Source organism: Bombina bombina, chromosome 5 (genome assembly GCF_027579735.1).
Source record: "Bombina bombina isolate aBomBom1 chromosome 5, aBomBom1.pri, whole genome shotgun sequence".
NCBI lineage: Eukaryota > Metazoa > Chordata > Amphibia > Anura > Bombinatoridae > Bombina > Bombina bombina.
This window is the reverse complement of record NC_069503.1, coordinates 98638496-98652457: the sequence shown is the minus strand read 5'-3', so window position 1 is coordinate 98652457 and position 13962 is coordinate 98638496. Positions and strand designations below refer to the sequence as shown.

The window sequence follows — 13962 nt, the reverse complement described above, 5'->3', positions numbered from 1 at the left end:
GAAATCCCAGTTTCTCTGTTAGAGTTGTTCCGTATAGCCCTGATCATCTGTGATCTGACAATTCCCTTTAAAAGGGCCGGCAGGTGACAACTCTCAGCTCTAAACAGCAAATTTCTATCTGTCAAATTAAAAAAGGTTGTAGAGAGTTGCGCCCATACATTTTAGGGATGAAGGTAGAATATAACAAATATAGTATAATTGTATTTATACCCACAGTATTTCTGCAAATGTATATCTAAAAATTATTTATAGTTATATATAAACAATTAATCACCTAATACAGTATAAAGATTTTTATTTTATAAATGCATTGAAAAAATATATATATTCCTAAAATAAAATACAGTTTAAAAATACAGTTTAAATGATTCAAGTTGTGGCCACAACTATCTGAATGTATAATACTGGAATATTCCGAAATGTATCCAAGTCCCAAAATTATATGTAACTGCAAAATTGCAACAGTTTAGTTGTTTGTTTAGAGTTAGATACTTGTTGTATTATTCCAGGGTTTTTAATATATTAAATTTCCTTTATCAGTTCAGTGTATGTTCGTATATTTACCGCAATCAGTTTTCTATGAAATGTCTTTATATGAAAAAGGCTTTTCCCAGCCGTTAATAAGCTCAGACAAGCCGCGACAATAGAGCAGCAAATCAGCTTACAGGTCTTGAATTCAAATTTCAGTCCGGTATACAGGCAATTTTTTATAGTCCACAATACTTTAGTATACTCCCTTAAGCTTGTTAGTTACATTGTTCAAATGTCTTGAGTAACGTAAATGTTGTTAACTTTTAATAAACGTTAAGATTCCCTTTGAGTAATAAGATCATGTATATTGTATAGGGGGTCCCTCAGAATATACTTTGCGAACAAATGCTTTATTGGCTGATAGTGAAGTCCATAAGTGCTACATTTTATTACATTTTAGTTATTGCAATTTTTGCTTAAATAGCACTTATTGCATCATTCTTATTTTAGCATTATAGGAGGTTTAGAGGGGTACTTGTAGTGAACAGGTGGCAGTTGACAGTAAGCCTTAGGACACACACTAATGTTCTTGAAGCTATGATATATTGAATGGTTTGTTACACTCATTCATTAACTGAGAAGTGTTAATCTGCCGGTTTGGTTGCCATGGTTACCCCCTCCTGCCTCCGATATAACATTCTTCTTTTTTGTTTAAAAATTGGGTTAGGATACACTTGGGATGATGACACTGTATTAGAGTGTATGTAATCTGATGATATGTATAATAAGTAGGATTCCTTTGCGTGATCACATATCTATTTAATATATGGCCAAAGGTATACAAAACCGGATGTTTGGTTTCGTTGGCATGGAAACGTATGTGCACTATTATATTGATCACATAAATATTGATTAATGTTTGTATTCTGAACACTGTATTATGTTCATCATGTAGCACGTTTGTCCTATACACACTAGTCTTTGATATACACTTTAGTTGGGACCTTAGGTGTCCGTTTATGTTATTGAAGCCGGTTAGATACGGCGATACCGGAAGTGACGTAATTGCTCTTCCGGTAACACGAAACAGTGGAACGCAGCAGTGCGTTCCAGCTACTCACTTTGGCGCTTTTTTCATTAATACACAGGTTGTAGTGTGTTTGTTGTAATTAAGAATTGATTTTTTGCCTATATCTTGTGTGTTTTTTGTCATTTTATGTTATGCTGATAAAGGGTAGTGTATACCTGAAAACGTTTCATTAAACTTTATCTCTGTTGTTCCTGAAAAAAAGTCCTGTGAGTGCATTTGTTCTTGTGGATATTTGCTGGTATTCTTGCACCCAGGCAGTTGGCATTGGTGGTTGTAAGCTATATATATATATATATTTTTTATTAAAGGGACACTCCAGTCAAGATGAATTACATCTTTGGATAGAAACATATTTGGAATAAACATGCATTGGCAAAAATGTTTCTAGTAAAAGTTATCACTATTTTAGTGAAAATATTTTTCTCTGCACATGCATGTGAAGCATAACTAGATATTCTCAGTGCACCAGCATTTTAAACACTGCAGCTGCTCATAGCACCAGTGGGTCTTATATCATTTCAGCAATAAACAAATTGAGTCATTACCAGATGGTAAAAGCACCTTAGGCTCTTTGAGCAAGTGCTGTGTTTAAAATACTGATGCACTGTGCATACTTAAATACACTTTTGAAACAACTATAACTTTTATTAGAAGCATTTTTTCTAATACATGTATACAACAAAAATGCTTCTACTCAAAACTGAAATGCATACACGTGGATTCCAAATTTGGCTGGAATGTCCCTTTAAGGTCATGTGAAGCCACACCCCTAACCACATCCTCAACCACGCCCATTTGCAAAGTGTCAGATAATCGCCTGTGCAAAAGGTAGCAACCCTACTTTCTAAACATTTTAAAGGTTTCTTCCCTTGTGAATCCTTTCATGAGTTTTCAGATGACCCTTTGTTGTAAAACTTTTTCCACACTCTGTACATGTGAAAGGCTTTTCTCCTGTGTGAATCATTTCATGAGTTTTCAGACTACTCTTTTTTGTAAAACTTTTTCCACACTCTGTACATGTGAAAGGCTTTTCTCCTGTGTGAATCCTATCATGAGTTTTCAGATGACTCTTTTTTTTAAAAAATTTTCCACACTCTGTACATGTAAAAGGCTTTTCTCCTGTGTGATTCATTTCATGAATTTTCAGACTCCTCTTTTCTGTAAAACTTTTTCCACACTCTGTACATGTGAAAGGCTTTTCCCCTGTGTGAATCCTTTCATGAGTTTTCAGACTACTCTTTTCTGTAAAACTTTTTCCACACTCTGTACATGTGAACGGCTTTTCCCCTGTGTGAATCATTTCATGATTTTTCAGTTGACTCTTATTTGTAAAGCTTTTTCCACACTCTGTACATGTGAAAGGCTTTTCCCCTGTGTGAATCCTTTCATGAGTTTTCAGACTACTCTTTTTTGTAAAACCTTTTCCACACTTTGTACATGTAAAAGGCTTTTCTCCTGTGTGATTCATTTCATGAATTTTCAGACTGCTCTTTTCTGTAAAACTTTTTCCACACTCAGTACATGTGAAAGGCTTTTCCCCTGTGTGAATCCTTTCATGAGTTTTCAGACTACTCTTTTCTGTAAAACTTTTTCCACACTCTGTACATGTGAAATATTTTTCTCCTGTGTGAATCATTTCATGAGTTTTCAGACTACTCTTTTCTGTAAAACGTTTTCCACACTCTGTACATGTGAAAGGCTTTTCCCCTGTGTGAATCATTTCATGAGTTTTCAGACTACTATTTTCTGTAAAACTTTTTCCACACTCTGTACATGTGAAAGGCTTTTCCCCTGTGTGAATCATTTCATGAGTTTTCAGACTACTCTTTTCTGTAAAACTTTTTCCACACTCTATACATGTGAAAGGCTTTTCCCCTGTGTGAATCCTTTCATGAGTTTTCAGACTACTCTTTTCTGTAAAACTTTTTCCACACTCTGTACATGTGAAAGGCTTTTCTCCTGTGTGAATCCTTTCATGAGTTTTCATATTACTCTTTTTTGTAAAGCTTTTTCCACACTCTGTACATGTAAAAGGCTTTTCTCCTTTGTGATTAATTTCATGAATTTTCAGACTCCTCTTTTCTGTATAACTTTTTCCACACTCTGTACATGTGAAAGGCTTTTCCCCTGTGTGAATCATTTCATGAGTTTTCAGATGACTCTTTTTTGTAAAGCTTTTTCCACACTCTGTACATGTGAAAGGCTTTTCTCCTGTGTGAATCCTTTCATGAGTTTTCATATTACTCTTTTTTGTAAAACTTTTTCCACACTCTGAACATGTGAAAGGCTTTTCCCCTGTGTGAATCTTTTCATGAGTTTTCAGACTACTCTTTTCTATAAAACTTTTCCCACACTCTGTACATGTGTGTGGTTTCTCACCTGTGTGAATTTTGTGGTGTTCTAGTAGATGTGACTTAGAGCTAAAGCTTTTCTCACATTCTGTAGATTTGAATGGTTTCTCCTTTGTATGACTTATTTGGCTAGACTGTAGATTTTTCCCTTCTTTAATATGTTTTGAAAACTCAGTAAATGTGTGTGGTTTATCCTCAGGGATAATTTCACTAGATAAGCCATAAACGGTGTCCTCTTGTTTGATGTCTAAATTACTCTCTGTACATAATGATTGCTGCCCAGTTCCGGACAATACATCGTCTCCTTTAAATATCAGCTGTGATATCCCCAATGTTTGTGAATAGTCATTAGTGTCTAAGACTTTTGGAGTTTTCGGTATCATTCTGATGCTTCCTGTAGTGAAGGATAGATATGAACTATTGACGTGTTTGTCTACATAAAAATAAATGGAATAAAGAAAAAAAAGAATGTTTATTCTTTATAATATAATCCATCTCAATAAAAAAACTTTTTTATACTAAAAAATGTCTTCCTTTTTGCATTTTTAAATTTATTTACCTTTAATCACAAATTAAAAAAGGATGACATAGAATGTAGACATTACTACATCATAGTCACTTAAATTACTGATGACAACAAGTTATAGGGCCGCAATAAACAAGGTGTGTGTGGATAATGTTCTCAGCCAGGAAACAAGTACATCTGTATTCTGGGCAAGAGAGGTGCATCCACCATTCTCATTTAACAAGCAACTGCACATACAGCTCTGCCCGGCTCATGCTCAACCAGTTGGGTGAGAACATGATGCCTTAATCATCACAGACTAATGATAAGTGTGAGATGTTTTGAGAGGGTGTGGTTGTTTGATTTATATAAACAGACAAAAACTTTATTAGTTTAATAATAATAATCATAATAATAGTCACTGTAAAATTAAACACACAAATCAGTGGTGGTTCTGGTGTGGGGAACACTGGGGGAGTTGTGGCAACAAGGTAGGCATAAGTGTAGTAATGGGTGTTCCATGAGCGAGGTCAGGGCAGAGGAAGATGAAGTTGCAGGTGTTCTGAGTAATGAACCAGGTCTAGGGGTGAGGTTAAGTAGTTGGACATGATCTGTCTAAAAAGACAGAGGGGGGGTAGTATTTTTTTACCCTACTCCTCAGCCCAATAGAGGTTGCTCTTTCTTTATAACTGTCACTGACACAAATGTTCTTAAAAGATGCAGATATAAATATAATAGTTTATATTTGTTTAATGAGTGATCTAGTCTATTTCCCTAGTAATGAAAGTCAGTATAATATCTATTTTACTCACCTAACACATATGAGTTCATGCTGATAACAGGCATGTGCTCAGGAAGAAGGTTCCCTTATTCACTCCAGTTACATCAATACCAGATATCTCTCAGTGCTCTGGCCGTGTCTGTAAAAAGTATATTAAATGGTTTAAAGGGATAATAATAAATAATGGTTCTGATTAACTGTGCGTATGGTATAATTAAAGGCACGCATAACAATTAATGTGATACAGATCAGCTGATTAGATTATTACATATGTGATGTTGATTCAGCACAAGCATTTAGTACAGAAATCTCTGTGGGTGCTATAATTGCCCCTTAAATATGAATCCTCCCAGATCTATACAACATAATGGTAGAAAATCTATTTAAGTGGGGCCATATCACAATGTTGAGAAGGATAAGACTCTTAAGCGCTCCTGCTTAATTACCCGATATGGAAAGATAGTCTTACTATATGATTTGAATCGATAAATTCTGTTTATTTTGAACAAAATATAGATACAAACAGTTAGATCTAAAAGTTTGAAATAAAAATATAGTCTAAATCACTGTTAGTTAAAACAAATAGGTTGGTCAACCTAAAAACATGAGTCGGATGAATCAATATAATATGCTATAATCTCATAGATGTATTGAATAAGCAAGTTAATATATTTATATATGTCTGGATATATTTGAGCCTAGGTAAAGATTGCAGATATTATTTGTGGATCTGATGTGGCGCAATTTATGATACAATAAAGTATTCACAAAGAATATTTGCAATGTTTAGTGATATTTATTTCAGTGTAAAAATAAAAACATACAAACAATTTTCATCAATAGTATCAGCCTTAAACGTATAAATGATTACATAAAATAATTTAGTAAAATACTGAAAGGATGAAAGTCTTTTTGTAGAGAACCTGGAAATAGCAGTATACTGCTTAAGCTGGTAAGTGTTAAAGGGACACTATACCCACACATTTTCTTTCATGATTAAGGTAGAGAATATAATTTTAAACAAAATTCCAATTTACTTCTATTACCTAATTTGCTTAATTCTTTAGATATACTTTAATGAAGAAATAGCAATGCACACGGTGAACCAATCACAGGAGGCATCTATGTGCAGCTACCAATCAGCAGCTACTAAGCATATCTAGATATGCTTTTCAGCAAAGGATATCAAGAGAATGAAGCAAAATAGATAATAGAAGTAAGTTAAATAGTTGTTTATAATTGTATGTTCTTTCTAAATCATGAAAGAAAAAAATTGGGTTTCATGTCCCTTTAAAAAAGAGTGGAAGTCTTTATTGCGGCAATTGTATGCTCGACAATGAACTGCTTATTAAGCTTCGCTGTTATGTCCTTCGTAAATGTTTATGTGTGGGTGTGTCACTAGGCAAGTTTTTGGAGTCGTTAAAAGTACAGTTATAGAGTACTGCTTTGTGATTGGCGTGATCCGCTTTTTACATGAACTTTCTTAATGTACTCACAGTTACAGGTGTCTTTAGCGGTTTATCCTGTTCGTCTATCTCTGTTGTTTTGATTTTCGTGTTGTCCCTTTTTTTTGAGTGCCTTTTGTCCACACTGTGTGTTCGTGGTGGAGTGAATGCTGGAATAGTTGCAATGGTGTGTGGTTACTGTTACCACTCCTAAATCTTCCAAATAGCAGGGAGTTAGCTCCGTACTCTCTTTGTTTCAGAGTACTTCCCTTTGCAGGTGTCAGCAGCTTCCTTCTTGCTGGCTGTTATTAAGTGTGCTTCTGTTGTTTCTTGGCGGTCCGAAAAAAAGGACTAAGTAGTTTGCGGTTTATTTGTGAAAACGCTTAATGTTCCTTTCAAGTGTTATGTTTGTAGATCAGATCAGATGTTGGCTTTGCGGTCCACTACAAAAGTGAACTTGTGGAAATCTTCAAGGTATCAAGGAGTTAGCAACGCGTTTCAGCTGTTTAAAACAGCCTTTTTCAAGCATGTCCTTGCCATTGTGTGTGTAGGGTTTTTATACCCCATGTTGTGATTCTATTGGGTTCCATCTGTTTCATACGGTGCATCCTATTGGTTGTTGTGTGGATACTTTTGATTGGTTCCTGATGTATCTTATTCCATATTTAGTTGGCACATTTATTTTTGACAAGAGTGTAACGATGTATCTCATGTTTTGTGATAAGTTTAACTTGATATTTTGGATGATCGTAATCAGTATTGTTTTCAATTATTCCAATATAAATATAAACATTTTTGACAAACATATGTACATTACTATAGTCTTATCTGAAAATCTTTTCTTATGGGGTTGGTGAGTCAGTGTACAATTTTAATAAAACGTAGTAAAATTGTATACGGGGTTGGATGTTTTTGCTTAAGCATTTTAGATGTTTTCTTTCAAAAGGGTGTTTGTTCGTTAGTTCAAAAAAGGTTAAATAATCCGATTTCAGGATAGTGTTTACGTTTAGATATGGGATGAAATATATTTTATTTAGGATTATTTTGTTTGATCTTTCACAATCGTTTGTTGAAAGATACATCCTCATTTAATTTGGCATATTTGTAATATTTCTAATTGTGAACTTCCTCTATATATGTTCTTGTATGATCTTTTCTAGTCTCAAAATCGAAGGTTTGTGTATTTTTATTCAGTCTTTCACTGTCGTTTATTGAAAGATGCATTTTAAATTACATCGTCATTAATCACTGTCGTTTTTTTGAAAAGTACATTTTCATTCTATAATCTGGTGTTTAACCGATATATGCCACCTATTTTCGTTATTGCTGCAGTTTGTTGTTAGTTCTTACTTGGTCTTTTATGCTCTTTTGTTGAAAAACAAGTACTTTCCCATTTTTATTGTTGTCTTCTTGGTACAGTGATAGATAATGCATAATTGTCAATAGTGTTAAACTGTGAAATATCTCCTTAGATTTTTCTTCTAGGTTTTAGGTTTTTGTGCTCTTTTAACGTTTGTTGCAAGTGTGTGCAGCTTGGTTTTGTTACAAGAAAATATAACAAGGCTTTGTTTCAGTTTATTAATGAATTATTTATGGCGTGTTATTTCAGTTGGGTTAGTGATATAAATTAGTGAGTTTATTTGGTCTTAAGTGTTCAAAAAACAGTTCAGACTAAAATCTATATTCAGACCTTTTGGTCTTAGGGTTTGCATTTCGAAGATCTATTTTGCTTCTTTTTTAAGTAGGTTGTTTGCCTGGTCGCCCCCTCTTTTGTTATTTTTAATTTTTTGTATAGCTGTATAATTGAAAAATTTTAAGTTGCTGTTATTACAAGTTCTGAAGTGTTTGGGCACTGGAAGGTCCTTGTTTCTATCCAGTCCCGATTTTTCTATTGATAATATGTGTTCCCTTATCCTTTCTTTTATCATCCTTTCTGTTTCGCCTATATATTGTTTGTCACATTTTGCGCATGTTATGAGGTATATAATGTTGGTGTCTGTGCATCTGATGGTTTCTTTTATTTTATATTCTTTGTTTGTTTGGCTTGATTTGAATGATTTGGCTTTCTTTGCATGTCTGCAAGCTTTGCAGAATCCACAGGGGTAGAATCCTTGTAGTGATTCCCCTTGAACTCCTTTTTGTATCTTTGGTTTATTGAGTTTCATATTGGGGGCTAAAGCACTTTTTAGATTTTTCGCTTTTTTGGAGATACATTTTGGATTCATTGGTAGTTTCTCTCCTAGGTGAGGATCTTGTTGTAATATTTTCCAGTGAGTTTTTATGATTTTTTCTAATTCACCTCTATCCTCACTGTATTCAGTGATGAAAGGAATGAACCATTCTTTTGATTCTTCTATTGCGTTTGTTTTGGCTTTGGGTTTGTACTTAAGTATATCTTTTCTGTCAGTGTTCTGTACTTTGAGTCTTTCAGCTTCAATTTCGCTTTCTATGTATCCTCTTTCTACAAATTTATCTTTTAATATCTCTGATTGCGTTTCAAAATCTGTGTCTTTTTTGCAGTTTCTTTTAAGTCTTAGAAACTGGCCTTTTGGTATGTTTTGTTTTGCGTCTACTTCTTTGAAATAAGTTTTTGTGAGGAGTTTGTTGTTTTCTATACTGATTTCTAGGTCTAAGTAATGTATTCTCTCTTTACTGTAATCTGCCGTGAATTTTAGGTTGAAATGGTTTTTGTTCATATGTTCCAGGCATTTATCCAAGTCCTGTGTTGTGCCTTTCCAAACAAAAAAGAGATCGTCGGGGCGGAGCTTGGCAGCAGCTAAGATGGCTGCGTAATTCCACAGCTCCGTTGATCTGCACCACAAATCTTAAAATTTTGCCTGACTGCCACAACGTAGTATCCCCAGAAAGGACCAGTGACATGCGGAACAAACGAGGCACTACAGAATTAACTTTCTGCTAGCACCACACTTCCTCACGGAGACCATTTATCAACTGGCCGAGTGCGCCTGGCCTCCTCAGAAGCACCGCACTTATCACTCCCCCCACACGGCATAACACCGCTCGCACAGCCAGACCTGTCGGGTAAGCATTTAGAACTTTTTACTACATCTACTGCCCACGGCTGGCTTGCGAGTTTCACAGTGAGGATTAGACCTGTCATCCGCGCCAGAATAACATGGGAGGCGCGCTCACTAACGGAGGGCCGCAGGGACCGGAAGCGGCCATAGTAAAAGAAAAAGAAATTTGTTAACAGCGGTAGCCGTTCACGGTCCTCCACCTCCGCAGTACTATTAGAGCTTGTATAATCGAGCTCAGCACTTGGCCCCCCTCTCTGTCACTTCTTGTAAGCCCCACAACTCTACCCTTCTTCAGCAAACGCAGTCAGATGAGGCCATGAGACTGACTGCATGATAGGAATCCGCTCTCCCTGTTCTCCATGCCATGGTGAGAGCATCTAAACGCACACATCACTCAACTATTACTGGCAGGGCCAAGCACATTTGTCCTTTGTTGTTACCCCTCGGAAACTCAGAAATATAGAGGCATCTGCAAATACCCTGAGCAAAGCTTGACATAAGGTACTCTACAGAAAAGAGGAAAGAGGGAAGAGAAAGAGTGAGAGGAAAAGCAGAGAAGGGAAGGGGAGAGAGAGAACAGGCAATAGAGACCACTCTGTGACGGAGGGTGGAGAAGGATTTATTCCTTAAAAAAAAAAAAAACACCTCTGCACAAGATAATTAATTATTTGTGTGGCCTTCTGGAGACAGGTCAAAATCAAAGTGACTGTTACATTCTCTATCTACATAGCAGGGATAGCTCTGAAAGGAGAGGTTCTCCCTACTAGCACATACTGAACCGCAGTTTACCATGAATGCCAAACGCTCAGTAAAACTAAACAAGATATCTAAGTTATCTGGCCAAAAAGATGGCTTGGTAGATAAAAAAAATCCCCCCCCCCCGGCTCAAGCAATATGGCGAACAAAGAAATCAGTGCGTCACCTTCAAAAAAGATATCAGCACCACTGAGGAACAGAGACGACGCAGAGGAAAGCACATCTGTACCCAATACTATTCTATCTGAATTGGCGTCCAAGCAGGACATCACAGATATCATTCGTTCCTGCATATGTGAAGAAATTGCCGAGATAAAGCAAGACTTACACTCAGTGGGCAACAGGGTAGAGGCACTAGAAGAATTCACTGACCAACTTCAGGTAGAAATCAATGAATCCCAGGACACTGCAAATCAACACACAGAGCTCATAGCTGATTTGTACGATAAGATCGAAGATCTCGAAAACCGAAGCCACCAGAAGAATCTAAGGATTCACGGTATTCCAGAATCGGTGCTGCCTAAGGATTTTCCACTCTACCTCCCTGCCCTGTTTGCCCACCTTAGGAATACCTCACCTACCACAGATATTCCATGGGTCAGAGCCCACAGGGCCCTTTGACCAAAACCCCCAGATACGGCGCCCCCCAGAGAGCTCCTTAACCTCTCCCAAAAGAACCAGCCTGTGAAGTTTCGGGGGGTCGTCCTCCAACTCTATCAAGACTTGTCCCAAAGGACTTTACAGAGGAGAAGGGATTTATCTTGCCTGACTATACTCCTTCGTCAAAAGAAGATCCTTTACAGATGGGGGTTCCCATTCCACCTGTACGTCCTGCACGGAAACAGAAAATTAGTCTGCAAATCTCAGGATGATGTCGGTGACTTTTGTCATGCTCTGGAAATAGATCCCCCGGTGGGTTTTTCAGTGGAGAAATCAATGGAGCCCCCTAAGAAGAAGAGACCGGGTAGGTCTGAGCCGGGGAACTGGCACAGAGTACCCTCCAAAGCTAAGAACATTCCTCCAAAGGAGCACACGAACTCTCCTAACTAAGGTCCCCTTTGGGTGGGCCCTCTTCCAAGCTGGACTTTTCTTTTTCGACATGAGCAGCCGAAAAAGGCTGCTTTGTTTCCCAAAATGGATAGGTGTCAGGGTAAAATGGTAAAGTATGGCCATCGATATATTTGTATGTGTTTACCAGTTATGTTTAATTTCCTTGCACCTTTCTCTCTTAGCATAATATTAACTGCCCCTTCCTTCATGTGCAAATGTGATCTGTTATACATGTAACTTACTGTGCGCTTCCTCGGACCCCCGGGGTGGGGGCCTGCGAGGGCGGGTACCCTCACGCTGGGGGCCAGATGAAGTGGCGGTCAGGCAACAGTTAGAATTTAGAATAATATGTCTAGAGTGGTTGCGGATTAATATTCCCCCCTTACACAATTTTTTTGTTGTCATGTGACTTATATTATTAAGATACTTTTTGCTTAAATTTAATTTATGCTATTTGCAAAAATTTAGTTTTTTGGTTTTAACGTTAACGTTGCGCAGCAGAGACATGGGTTTGCAGGATTGTCTTGAATTGCCCCTTCAAATGCAGACTGTCAGGAAGAGTAGAGCTAATAATTCTCAATATATACATCTGTTCTCGATAACAATGCCATCCCATGTAGCAAAACCATAACATTGCTTAGCCAGAACGCCAGGGGTCTAAACTCCGCCCAGAAACGCTCTCTGGCCATGAGAGATCTCCGTAGAAAGGGGGGTGACATTATTTTTTTACAGGAGACCCATTTTTAAAAAAATAGAGAACCAGGTTATTTTGGAGGATACTACACACAATGTTTCCATAGTTCTCTTGATCATAAACGTAACGGTGTGAGCATTCTCCTGAGTAAACACCTACCCTTCACACTCATACAAACGCATACAGACTCTGAAGGCAGATTTTTATGTATTACAGGCTTATTATTTGGTTCCCCCGTAACTTTGGTTAGTATGTATGCCCCTAATACCAGGCAGCACCCTTTTCTTAAATATGTTTTATGCAAGTCCTTGACCACGGGATTGGAGCCCTTTATTTAGGGGGGGATTTCAATATACCTCTGCAACCGAACCTTGATACCACAAACCCCAGGCCCTCTACCCCAAAGCATACAATTAAGCACCTATGGCGGATAATGCTAGAGCAGACACTATTTGACATTTGGAGATTTAAAAACCCTGGGAAGAGGGACTATACCTTCTTTTCAGCCCCCCACCGCTCTTATAGTAGAATTGACTATCACCTAACAAATCAGAATGGCCTAGCTAATGTTCTATATTCCAGACTCTCTCACACTGTATGGTCAGACCACTCCGCGGTTCTCACGCAGCTTCAGTGGCCCTCTGTCCCTAAATCCACTTTCTTATGGAGACTGGACGACAGCTTACTAAATTTCCCTGATTTCAAAGATAAAATAGAGAAACTCCTCCCCGAATATTTTCAATTTAATTCTCTGCCTGAGACGGACCCCTTGATTGTTTGGGAGGCACACAAATGCTTTATCAGAGGGGAATTCATAAAACACCAAGCCCGGGTAAGACAGAAAGCGCGAGCACTGTATAAATCTTCCACTGACTTGTTATCCAAACTAGAATATGAACATAAGCGCAATCCTGCCTCCCCACAAATCCTTGCAGACTTAGATAAGGCGAGAAAGACAGTGCATGACCAAATGATACACAAAGCTAATACCTTAGCCTTGAAAACCAAGCAGAAATTTCACTTTGAGAGCAATCGAGCAGGCAAACTTCTTGCCCGCTCCCTCAAATTGAAAAAACTAAAATCTTTCATACACAAGGTCCGTACCCCCACACAACAAAGGGTGAGTACTACACCTGAGATCCTCTCTCAGTTTCAGACGTACTACTCTGAATTATATAACTTACCGAAGCCCGTCTCACCTGAAGACAGAGAAAGCGCCATAAATGCATATTTATTAAATACACCTCTTCCCCAACTTACCGCCACGCAGAGGGAGGAATTAGAGACCCCGTTTACAGCAATGGAAATTTTAGCTGCCCTTAAACAACTCCCTGCGGGCAAAAGCCCGGGCCCGGACGGTTTTACCGTAGTATATTATAAGAAATTTGCATCGATCCTCCTCCCCTATTTATGTACAATATTCAATACTACCGACAAGGAACACCCATTCCTTCCCACTATGCTAGAAGCCCACATCGCTGTAATTCCCAAACCCGGCAAGCCCCCTGATACCCCATCCAACTTTCGCCCCATATCATTATTAAACGTAGATGTAAAATTATATGCAAAGCTCATTGCCTCCAGAATCAATAAGTTCCTGCCACTATTAATACACTTAAACCAAGTGGGTTTTGTGCCTAATAGAGAGGCACGCGATAACACTCTCAAGGTTCTTAATTTGCTAGAGTATTCCCAAACTCATAATATACCATCTATCTTTTTAACAATAGACGCCGAGAAGGCCTTTGATAGGTTGGATTGGCTATTCTTGAAATCCACTT

General features: G+C 37.7%; 1 protein-coding gene across 2 annotated transcripts in view; it reads right to left on the bottom strand.

Moving 5' to 3' along the window:
- Positions 1 to 278: 278 nt before the first annotated feature.
- LOC128659976 (gastrula zinc finger protein XlCGF26.1-like) overlaps positions 279 to 13962 on the bottom strand; it is a 434460-nt gene continuing 420776 nt past the window's right edge. The window contains exons 7-8 of one of the 2 annotated variants that reach the window (XM_053713569.1): positions 3673 to 3970; positions 279 to 3588 (exon numbers count right to left, since the gene is read on the bottom strand). In XM_053713569.1, coding sequence (XP_053569544.1) covers positions 2415 to 3588; positions 3673 to 3970 — 1472 coding nt within the window. In that variant the 3' untranslated portion in view covers positions 279 to 2414. Of the gene's footprint in view, positions 4346 to 5229; positions 5338 to 13962 lie in introns of both variants that reach the window. The other variant, XM_053713568.1, reaches the window with a different exon arrangement.